The 12,047-nt window shown below is 49.6% G+C and overlaps 1 protein-coding gene across 3 annotated transcripts in view; it reads right to left on the minus strand.

Moving 5' to 3' along the window:
• DNAAF3 (dynein axonemal assembly factor 3) overlaps positions 1-12,047 on the minus strand; it is a 165,376-nt gene that overhangs the window by 27,246 nt on the left and 126,083 nt on the right. For all 3 annotated transcript variants that reach the window (XM_069200750.1, XM_069200751.1, XM_069200752.1), the window contains one exon: positions 10,485-10,728. In XM_069200750.1, coding sequence (XP_069056851.1) covers positions 10,485-10,728 — 244 coding nt within the window. The remainder of the gene's footprint in view (positions 1-10,484; positions 10,729-12,047) is intronic.

Genomic DNA, 12,047 nt, shown 5'->3' on the forward strand with positions numbered 1-12,047 from the left:
AGGAGGGCAGAAACCTGTCTGAGGGGTTGGCAGCAGCAGCAGCTGCAGTGAAACCCCGGGAAAGGCAGTTTGGCAGTGCCAGGGTCTGTGCTAGAGACCCGTGGGATCATGGGATTGCACCAACAATGCCAGGATGGCATAGAGGGGGCAATTCCATGATCTTAGACATGTTACATGGCCATATTCGGAGTTACCATTGTGACCTATATGTAGTGACCTATATGTAGTGCACGCATGTAATGGTGTCCCCGCACTCACAAAGTCCGGGGAATTGGCCCTGAACAATGTGGGGGCACCTTGGCTAGTGCCAGGGTGCCCACACACTAAGTAACTTAGCACCCAACCTTTACCAGGTAAAGGTTAGACATATAGGTGACTTATAAGTTACTTAAGTGCAGTGTAAAATGGCTGTGAAATAACGTGGACGTTATTTCACTCAGGCTGCAGTGGCAGGCCTGTGTAAGAATTGTCAGAGCTCCCTATGGGTGGCAAAAGAAATGCTGCAGCCCATAGGGATCTCCTGGAACCCCAATACCCTGGGTACCTCAGTACCATATACTAGGGAATTATAAGGGTGTTCCAGTAAGCCAATGTAAATTGGAAAAATTGGTCACTAGCCTGTTAGTGACAATTTGAAAGAAATGAGAGAGCATAACCACTGAGGTTCTGATTAGCAGAGCCTCAGTGAGACAGTTAGTCATAACACAGGTAACACATTCAGGCACACTTATGAGCACTGGGGCCCTGGCTGGCAGGGTCCCAGTGACACATACAACTAAAACAACATATATACAGTGAAAAATGGGGGTAACATGCTAGGCAAGATGGTACTTTCCTACACTCGGAGATGTGCAGACATGCTGCAGTGGGCTCTGGGGCTGATAATGGTATGTTACTGATAGACGGTCCCTGTCTCAGAGATGTGCAGGCATGCTACCGTGGGCTCTGGGGCTGATACTGGTGTGTTACTGGTAGAGAAGGTCCCTGCCTCGGAGATGTGCAGACATGCTACAGTGGGCTTTGGGGCTGGGAATGATATGTTACTGGCAGATGTCTCTGCCTCGGAGATGTGCAGACATGCTGCAGTGGGCTCTGGGGCTGGGAATGGTATGTTGCTGGCAGAGGTATCTGCCTCGGAGATGTGCAGACATGCTACAGTGGGCTCTGGGGCTGATAATGGTATGTTACTGGTAGAGAAGGTCCCTGTCTCAGAGATGTGCAGGCATGCTACAGTGGGCTCTGGGGCTGATACTGGTGTGTTACTGGTAGAGAAGGTCCCTGCCTCGGAGATGTGCTGACATGCCTCAGTGGGCTTTGGGGCTGGGAATGATATGTTACTGGCAGATGTCTCTGCCTCGGAGATGTGCAGACATGCTGCAGTGGGCTCTGGGGCTGGGAATGGTATGTTGCTGACAGAGGTCCCTGCCTCGGAGATGTGCTGACATGCTACAGTGGGCTCTGGTGCTGATAATGGTATGTTACTGACAGAGGTCCCTGCCTCGGAGATGTGCAGACATGCTACAGTGGGCTCTGGGGCTGATAATGGTATGTTACTGAGAGACGGTCCCTGTCTCGGAGATGTGCAGGCATGCTACAGTGGGCTCTGGGGCTGATAAGAACTTACCTGTAACTACAGTTATCCAGTATTGGTATCTTTCATAAATTCACATGCTTGAATCATCCCCGTCGTCGAAGTGGGAGTCCCACGGTACATAAAATAGCAATAAATAATAAATATTTTTTTTTTTTGCCATAGGCTATAATGGAGCCAGAGCTTGCTCATATAGCCCATCCATGTCCTTTTGTGAAAGGACCCAAACCTGCCTGCTGTCCAATCAGGCACCAGCACCCTCTAGAACCTTCTCCAGAGAAGCTCTCTTCCTCAGATTTTCCAGCACGAGAGTGAAAAATTAAAATCTGAGAGGAAATGCGAGCATCAAAGGGGAGGCGGGTGGGTCGCATGTGAATTTATGAAAGATACCAATACTGGATAACTGTAGTTACAGGTAAGTAACTTGTTTTCTTATCCAGTATTGGATCTTTCATAAATTCACATGCTTGAATCTGAATAGACAGCAGTATGGTTGATAAACATTGTATCCAGCGTGGGTGGAGGGTGCGATCATGAAGACCCTCTATCTCAAATATAAATAATAATAATCATAATAATAATAATAATAACAGTCATAGAAAACTCATACATTTCTGACCGTGAGTTACGAAGGAATACAGATACTTTAAGTACGTGTATACACATTCATAAGTACATACATACACTTTACATATTCACATGGAAGCATAATAGAAACATGGTTATATGCATCTCAAACCATATGACTATAACTAAGGAAAGGTCTCACCTTAATGAAAGAGATGGCGTAGCACAGCTTGTCCTACTAGAGAGTCTGCACTTTGTGATGACTCCAAACAATAGTGCTGCGTAAAAGAATGCGTAGTTTTCCATGTCGCAGCCTGGCAAATTTTTTCAAGGGCAATACCTTGAAACAAAGCAGCCGATGTGGAGACTGCTCTTGTGGAGTGGGCTCTCGGGCGCCTAGTCAAGGGTTTTCCTGCCTTGGTGTGACAAAATTGGATTTGGAAGAAATCCATCGGGCTATAGTGGCCTTGGTTACTCCTGTTCCCTGACGTCCCAGAGAATAAGAAACTATGAGTTGGTCTGATTTCCTGATGTGCTTGGTACTTTGCAGGTAAAATTTTAGGCACTGTTTAATGTCCAAAGAATGGAGAGTTCTCTCTGCTATCGTAGTAGGGTTTGGAAAAAAGGTTCGTAGAATAACGGGCTCATTGAGGTGGAACGAAGATGGAACCTTGGGAATATATTTGGGATTGGTTCGGAGCATAACGAAATCCTCAGAAAAAACTAAAAAAGGTTCTTTGGTAGTGAACGCCTGTATATCACTGACTCTTCTGGTAGAGGTGAGAGCGAGCAAGGTTGATACTTTCCAGGTGATGTACTTGAGTTCAGCTCTATGGATGGGTTCAAAAGGGGCTTTCATGAGTTGGGAGAGAACAATATTAAGGTGCCACTCTGGCGGAGGTAAGCGTACCGGAGGAAAGGTGCGGAACAGCCCTTTCATAAACTGTTTGATTACCCTGGTTGAACCAATAGACGGCATGTTAGCCGATCGTCTGTAAGAGGCTATAGCTGCTAGGTGAATCTTGACTGATGCATAGGAAAGACCAGCTTTGGAAAGGGAGAGCAGGTAAGGAAGAATTTGCTCAGGATTGATTTGAAATGGGTGAAAATTGTTCTGAGAACACCAAACACAGAACCTTTTCCATTTTAATTTGTATGTCTTGTTCGTGCTCTCTGCTCGTGCTTTAGATAATATGAGCCTACATTCTTGGTCGATGTTCATATCTTGGAACTCTCTGAACTCAGGAGCCAAGCATGCAAGTGCAGTGAAGTTGGGTCGGGATGTAAGATGAGACCCTGATTCTTCGACAGAAGATTGTGGTTGCAAGGGAGACGGACTGGATTGGCTATTGACCGGAGGAGGAGCTCCGTGTACCAGTACTGCCTCGGCCACTTGGGGGCTATGAGAATGATCTTGCAGCATTCGGTCTTCATTTTCCTGAGGAGTCTGGGAATCAGTGGAATGGGGGGAAAAGCGTATGCAAAGATCCCGGACCATCTTATCAAAAGAGCATTTCCCCACGACCCCGGGAGCGGGTATCGACTGGCGTAAAACTGGCATTTGGCGTTCAGATTGGTGGCGAACAGGTCTAGGATCGGCCGACCCCATAGTTGAAAAATGCTGTCGAGTATGGTCTGGTTGAGTTCCCACTCGTGACAGTTGTCGTCTGTCCTGCTGAGAGAGTCCGCTAGAGCATTGTTGACACCCGCTAGGTGCTCTTCCCTGAGGCGGACGTTGTTCCGTGTGAGCCAGTTCCAGAGAGACTGCGCTTCCCTTGAGAGGGAGAGGGATCTTGTTCCTCCCTGTTTGTTGATGTAGAACATGCTTGTTGTGTTGTCTGTTCTGACTAACACTGATGATCCTGCGATGCGTGGCAGAAAAGCTTTGAGCGTAAGATGAATCGCCTTCAGTTCTAACAGATTTATGTGCATCTCTTTTTGGAGCTTGGACCATCTGCCTTGAATGCGCATGTCCTGTAAGTGGCCTCCCCATCCTTCCAAGGAGGCGTCCGTGGTGATAACGAAATCTGCAATTGGTGCCAGAAAGGTTAGACCGTGGGAGAGGTGGTCGATGTGACACCACCATTCTAACATTTGCCGAATCCTTAGTGTGATGGTTATTAAGTCGTCGAAGGATCCTTGTGATTGGATCCATTGAAGTTGTAGTTCTTCTTGTAGAGGTCTCATTTTGAGTCTTGCCAGCGGTACTAGGACTATGGCTGAGGAAATCATGCCCAGAAGCGATTTGAATAGTCGTACTGAAACAAACTTTCTTGCGGAGATTGTGAGAGCCAATTGGGTCAGCTTCTGCTGCCTTGCTAGGGTAAGATATGCCTTGTTTTGGATAGTGTCCAATTCTGCTCCCAGGAAAACTCTCCTGCGCGCGGGAAATACGACTGACTTTTGTAGGTTCACTGTTAGACCCAAACTGTTGAATAGTCTTATGCAGGCATCTGTGGCTTTTGAGGCTAGTAGAGATGACGGAGCTTTTATGAGCCAGTCGTCCAGGTAAGGGAACACCTGGAAACCCTTGCTTCTGAGGGATGCTGCGACTGGGGCAAGGCATTTCGTGAAGATTCTCGGAGCTGATCTGAGGCCAAATGGCAGGACTCTGAATTGATAATGGGCACCGGCTACTGTAAAATATTTGCGATGTTTTTGGTGTATTGAAACGTGGAAGTAGGCGTCCTGGAGATCTAAGGTTGTCATAAAATCTCCAGGATTCAAGAGGTGCAAGATATCTGACAGTGTGATCATCCTGAAGGATTGTTTCCGAAGGAACTTGTTGAGTTTCCTGAGGTCTAATATAGGACGCCACTCTCCTGACTTCTTCCTTATGAGGAAAAAACAGGAGTAGAGTCCGAGACCCCGTTGTTGCAGAGGAACTGTCTCTATAGCCCCTTTGGCCAGACGGCTGAAGACTTCCGCTTGAAGCAGACGAAGGTGGAGAGAGCTGCCTGATGTTGGTGGGTGAAGCGGTGGCTTTTGTATGAACTCCAGGGTATGACCTCTTGTCACTATATCCAGCACCCACTTGTCTGATGTTATCTTCTTCCACTGTTGGATGAAGTTGGAAATGTTTGCTCCTATTTGCTGATGTTGCGGGCATTGAGGGAGCATAGCCGGTGCCTGTGGAAGATCATTGCTTTCTGGGTTGATCTCTGGATTGTGAACCCTGCCTTCGTTTCCCTCCTTGTCTGGTATAGGAGGCAGTCGATGATTACCTGTACTGCTGGTGGTATGAAGGCCTGTACTGGGATTGCTGGTATTGTCTATGAAAGGAACCTCGAAATGAGGTGAAACCTCTCCCTCTAGCCCCTCGAAAAGGGCTGCTTCCTGTACTGCAGGGTACCCAGGGACTTGGCCGTGTCTGTGTCCGTCTTGATGGTTTGAAGTGCGTCATCCACATGTTTGCCAAATAAAGATTTCCCATCGTAAGGCATGTCTAGAATTCGGGACTGCACTTCTGGTCTGAAAGATGTGGCCTTGAGCCAACCTTGTCGTCGTAAGACAGCGGCACCCGCTAGTTGTCGGAAACCAGTAGAGGCTATGTCCAGAGCGCAGTCAATAATCTCTTCCGACGCATGCTCACCTTCCTGTAGGATCTTTCGTGCCTCTTCTTGCTTATTTTCTGGGATGAGGTCCAGGAAAGGTTGCATGTCGGACCACATTTGACGATCATATCGGCCTAAAATTGCTAATGAAGTTGCTGCCCTGACAGTGATTGCAGACATGGAGGAGAATCTCTTACCTATATTATCCAGTCTGCCACCTTCCCTGTCTGGAGGAGTAGAGATAGGCGTTGATGGATTTTTGGAGCGTCTTTGAGCAGCCTGTGAGATGACCGAATCAGGCTTTGGATGTCCAGTAAGGCATGCAGGAGAATCTTGGGTTGCCTTATATTTTTTATCCAGTTTTTGTGGAACTGGAGGAACCGTAGCCGGATTCTGCATAATTTTTGTGCCCTCGCTCCATATGTAATCAATAATTGGAATGGACCGTACCGACTTCCGTGATTGTTCTTTGAAATCATGCAGGAAACATTCCGATTGGGAGACAGATGTTGGTAGGTGGAAACGCACTGCGGCTCTGTCCATAAGATTATGGAAACCACCTATGTCTTCGGGCGGAGAATCAGAGGGACGAGGAGGTGGTGGAGAAGGAGTGGGGGCCAAGTAATCATCCCATTCCTCGGTAGGATGTTGTGGCGTGGAAATTTCTCCTTCTTCTTGTTCTTCTTCCCCTGAAGTGGAACCTTCATCTCTGGGGGGTGCAGCTAACACCGAATGTGATGTTGATCTTGGAGTAGCTGGCGGAGGAGGAGCATTAACTGGCGTCACCGTAGAGACCGGCGCCGATGGTTGACCTTCCGCTGGAAACCTTCTTCTATAATCCTGAAGCATGGATTGTAAATCCTGGATTAAGGAGGAAGGCATTTGTACGGTGTCTCTGAGTTGAGGCTCTGTTTCATAGTATTGGTCCTGATGCGAGTAGTATGGTTGATACTGTTCATACTCATCCTCTTCATCGTCATGTTGGTATTTGACACGGAGCTGCGAAGGGCTATGTGCATCTCCGAAAGGACCTTCGTCCGATTCCTCCCAGTCAAGAAGATGACTGGGTAGTAAAGCCGACACCTTGTTTGGAGATGTGTCGGTTGGATAAATGTCCTGTGTAGGTAAATTTCTGATGCTGACCATGGCTCGGAACTCTGGAGACCTGGAAGAGGTAGGAGTGGCCTCAACCTGTCTACTAGGCATCACTGCTGTCGATGGCGTGAAAGTTGATGCAGCCGTGGATGGTAGAGATTTTTCCGTCGACGATGGTCTCGTCGACGGTGGCGTCGCCGACAATGGTTTCGCCGACGATGGTCTCGCCGACGATGGTCTCGTCGACGGTAGTGTCGTCGACGGTGGTGGTGTCGTCGACGGTGGTGGTGTCGTCGACGGTAGTTTCTTTGACCCCGTCGATGGCGATATCACCGATGAGAATGGCGTAGCTGAAGTTATAGTCGACGGGGCAGTCGTCGACGGTGCCGATGGAGTCTGGAGAGAGGGGATCGGACCCCTCACCGACGATGTTAAGGTCGTCGACGCTGACGACGGTCTCGTCGACGATGAAGTGGAGACGGTAGATGTAGGTACCGTCGTCGTCACGGTCGTCGACGGTGTTGTCGTCGTTGATCTGATTTTCAGAGTCATTTTTCCAGAAGTGGAAGGCTCTGAAGAAGGAGATAGAGGGTAGGACTCCTTCTTTTGAAGAGGAGAGGAAGGCTCAGAGGAGACTGAAGTCTGCAAGCCCTTCCCATGATGAGATTTCTGCCTCTTCCTGGATTTCTCTGTGTGGCCTAGGTCCTCAGATCTGGACCTTTTATGTGGCCTCTCTGACCCACTCTCCTCACCTGAAGTACAGGATTTGGCCTGTAACCATGTCAGGAGCCTGCCCTCCCGGTCTCGGAGGGTCTTTGTGGAGAAGGTGCGACATATTTTGCAGTCCTTAATCTGATGTTGTGGGTAGAGACAGTACAAACAGTCTTTATGTGGGTCATCCACATGGAGCCTTTTCTTCCCACAGGTCTTGCAAGGGCGGAAAAGGCCTTTTCTAGAAGAATCTGACATATTTGAAGCTTTCTTGAGAGAAAATCTCTGAAGTAGAAGAAAAACTGAGCAGAGCTCAGGGAGACTCCCTTCACACGACGTGTGGTAGAAAATCTGAGGAAGAGAGCTTCTCTGGAGAAGGTTCTAGAGGGTGCTGGTGCCTGATTGGACAGCAGGCAGGTTTGGGTCCTTTCACAAAAGGACATGGATGGGCTATATGAGCAAGCTCTGGCACCATTATAGCCTATGGCAAAAAAAGATTTTATTTATTATTTATTGCTATTTTATGTACCGTGGGACTCCCACTTCGACGACGGGGATGATTCAAGCATGTGAATTTATGAAAGATCCAATACTGGATAATGGTATGTTACTGGTAGAGAAGGTCCCTGCTTCGGAGATGTGCTGACATGCTACAGTGGGCTCTGGGGCTGGGAATGGTATGTTACTGGCAGAGGTCCCTGCCTCGGAGATGTGCAGACATGCTACAGTGGGCTCTGGGACTGGGAATGGTGTGTTACTGGCAGAGGTCCCTGCCTCGGAGATGTGCAGACATGCTACAGTGGGCTCTGGGGCTGGGAATGGTGTGTTACTGATAGAGGTAACTGCCTCGGAGATGTGCAGACATGCTACAGTGGGCTCTGGGGCTGGGAATGGTATGTTACTGATAGAGGTAACTGCCTCGGAGATGTTCAGGCATGCTACAGTGGGCTCTGGGGCTGATAATGGTGTGTTACTGGCAGAGGTCTCTGCCTCGGAGATGTGCTGACATGCTACAGTGGGCTCTGGTGCTGATAATGGTATGTTACTGATAGAGAAGGTCCGGCCCTGGAGATGTGCAGACATGCTACAGTTATCCCTGGGGCTGGAAATGGTATGTTACTGACAGAGCCTGTCTCAGAGATGCGCTACATTAGGCTGTAATACTGAGGATGGATGGTTAGTGACAGGAGAACCCAGCCACAGACATGCACACATGCACTAGGTTTTGGTACTGGGAATTATGAGTTATTGATAGAGAAAGCCCAAGCCTCTGAGATGTGGCTACACATTGCAATAGTTTCTGGTACTTGGAATGGACAGATAAGGTCCCTGCCTCTGAGATCTGCAGACAGGCATTATTAGTATCTGTTTGGAAGGAAGGGCTCTTAGTGAGAGAAGCCCAAAGGTGCACAGACCGTGCATTGGACTCCGGTGCAGGGGATGGTTTGTTAGTGACAGGAGCCCCCTTCCGCTGAGGTGTGCACACACATTGCAAGGCCCCTGCCTCGGAGCTCTGCAGACACATTGCATTATGGCACTGATCTTCAAACTTTTTAATGCTGCCCCCCCCAGTTGAAAAATAAAAATCTTTGGGCCCCCCTCAGAAGTTTTCACAATTATTTTAGAAAGAGGGCAATGTTTAAATATGTCTAAACCTATATAAACATTGCAGTTAAGTACTGTTACCATTTTAAAACTGCAATAACATGCTTCTGCTTAAAACAAACACATGTTATCTGTATAATATTTCTTTTGGCCAGAGTTTGGCACCCCCACTGGGATCACTTGAGGCCCCCCTAGGGGGGCCCGCCCCCTAGTTTGAAGACCTCTGCATTATGGACAGTTTGGGAGGAAGGGCGGTTAGTGGGACAAGCCCCAAGGAGCGCAGACCGTGCATTGGACTCCGGTGCAGTGGATGGTTTGTCAGTGACAGGAGCCCCCTTCCGCTGAGGTGTGCACACATTGCAAGGCCCATGCCTCGGAGCTCTGCAGACACATTGCATTATGGTCAGTTTGGGAGGAAGGGCGGTTAGTGAGAGAAGCCCCAAGGTGCGCAGACCGTGCATTGGACTCCGGAGCTGGGGATGGTTTGTTAGTGACAGGAGACCACTGAGGTGTGCACACATTGCAAGGCCCCTGCCTCGGAGCTCTGCAGACACACTGCATTATGGTCAGTTTGGGAGGAAGGGCAGTTACTGGGACAAGCCCCAAGGTGAGCAGACCGTGCATTGGACTCCGCTGCTGGGGATGGTTTGTCAGTGACAGGAGCTCCCGCCCCCAGTGAGGTGTGCGCACACGCTGCATTATGGTCAGTTTGGAAGGAAGGGCTCTTAGTGACAGAAGCTCCAAGGTGCGCAGACCGTGCATTAGACTCCGGTGCGGAGGGGTGGTTTGTTAGTGACAGGAGCCCCCCTCCGTTGAGGTGTGCGCACACATTGCAAGGCCCCTGCCTCAGAGCTGTGCAGATACATAACTAGGCTCGGTTTGGGAGGATAGGCTCTTAGTGAGAGAAGCCCCAAGGTGCGCAGACCGTGCATTAGACTCCGGTGCGGGGGATGGTTTGTTAGTGACAGGAGCCCCCACTGAGGTGTGTGCACACACTGTATTATGGTCTGTTTGGGAGGATGGGCTCTCAGTGAGAGAAGCCCCAAGGTGCGCAGACCGTGCATTAGACTCCGGTGCTGGGGATGGTTTGTCAGTGACAGGAGACCACTGAGGTGTGCACACATTGCAAGGCCCCTGCCTCGGAGCTCTGCAGACACATTGCATTATGGTCAGTTTGGGAGGAAGGGCGGTTAGTGGGACAAGCCCCAAGGTGCGCAGACCGTGTATTGGACCCCGCTGCTGGGGATGGTTTGTCAGTGACAGAGAAGCTCGCTCCCCCTGACAGGCGCACACAGGCTGCAGTCGGTTCCAGTGCCGGCTGTGACGTGTTGATACGTTTCTGCACACTGAAATGTACTCACTGCATCCGTTGTCCTTTGGCGTCTCCTGTCGCTTCGAAGGGCTGCTCAGACGTGTCTCCGTGCCCCCCTCTGCCCCGGACCCCTCTGCAGGTCGCCTCTCCTCCTCTTCCTCTTCCGCCTCGTCCACCTCAGTGATCTGGCACGTAGGGCGCCCTGCTGCAGCCGGGGTGGGGTTGTAGCGTGTGCTGGTCGCCAGTTCGTGAAACAGAGCCGTGATGTTATGAAGAGAGATGTCCTGTGCAGTCTGGAGAGGTCACGACACGGATAGTTATTCTTTTCTAAAACCTGTTGTTGCCCGAAGGTGAAACAACCCTTTCAAACCTGCACAACCAAACATGCCACAAACGTTCCAAACGAAAAGTTACACCCAAAAGGGAAAGATTAGATGACTCGCAAAATGTCATTTCAATACAATTCATACAATAATTCACCTTTACTTTTCTTGCAATTCTGTTCAACTGTATGTAATCTGACTCTGCATTCACAATTCTATGTCAGGACCGGAGGCGAGGATTATGCATCATCTTTCTTCACTTTTTATTAACAGCAGGTTCAAAGTTCAACAAAAAAACAACTACAATACCCATGGGACCACCTCCCCATGGTAACCAATGTCCAATCACACTGCTATCCGACTGTCCGTATAAATATGCCATCACGATGATGTCCATCCTCTTTCTTCACTGCTCACTCATACAGATAAGTGCCCCTTCTCTGTCTCTGAGTCGGTAGAGTTCGGAAAGTCTGATTTTGTGGAATTTGCTTTGTTAAACGCTTGGTTGACTTGGTTGCCGCGCGCGCGCTGTTTTCTCTGTGGCTGCTTAGCAACCGGGACGCGCGGTAGACATTTCTTTGCCCGAGCGCGGTATTCTTTTTCAATCTGTGTCGGGTCTACCAGAGGGCACTCTTTCTCGCGCTCTGTTTTTCCTGAGCGTTCCTTAAGCATTTTGAGCCGCGTAAGCGCTCAAACGGCTCACAGGCACGCTTTAGGGCTTCAGGTGAGTTTTCCCTACTCACTTTAGACCTCCAACCCCCGCATTACACCGCTTGGCGGTTGATTTTATTTCTTGCCTTCTAACGCGACGAGATCGTGCGTTGAGGCCGTGCTGCCTCGGAGGCATCCCATCTGACAGGAGGGCGGGGTCTTTCCCTTTGGATATTTTAGGGAGTTTCCTGTCATTTTTTCTCTCCTCTGTGTCCCTCATGCAGTCCTCACAGGACCACGATAATTTCCCCACCCTGTCCCCGGGGGAGGGCTCCTCTCAGCGGACTCTTCCTCCTGAGGTGGACCTCCTGCTTACACAGGCCATCAGCAGGGCCTTGGGCCCCTTAACAGAAAGTGTGGCCAGATTGTCAGAACACGTCTTCAAGGGGACAGGCACGTTTGGGGGGACGGGGCTGACCTTAAGGGAACGGCAGCCCCCAAGAAACTTCGTAAGCGTGACACGGGGCACCTGGAAGGCTTTGGTATTTTTATTGAAGCCTTCCGTAAGAGTGCGCGCACGCTGAAGCGTCCACCCTTCCGGGAGGGTTTTGAGCTCGGAGAGACCGGTGAAGTGGTTC

Source organism: Pleurodeles waltl, chromosome 7 (genome assembly GCF_031143425.1).
Source record: "Pleurodeles waltl isolate 20211129_DDA chromosome 7, aPleWal1.hap1.20221129, whole genome shotgun sequence".
Taxonomy (NCBI): domain Eukaryota; kingdom Metazoa; phylum Chordata; class Amphibia; order Caudata; family Salamandridae; genus Pleurodeles; species Pleurodeles waltl.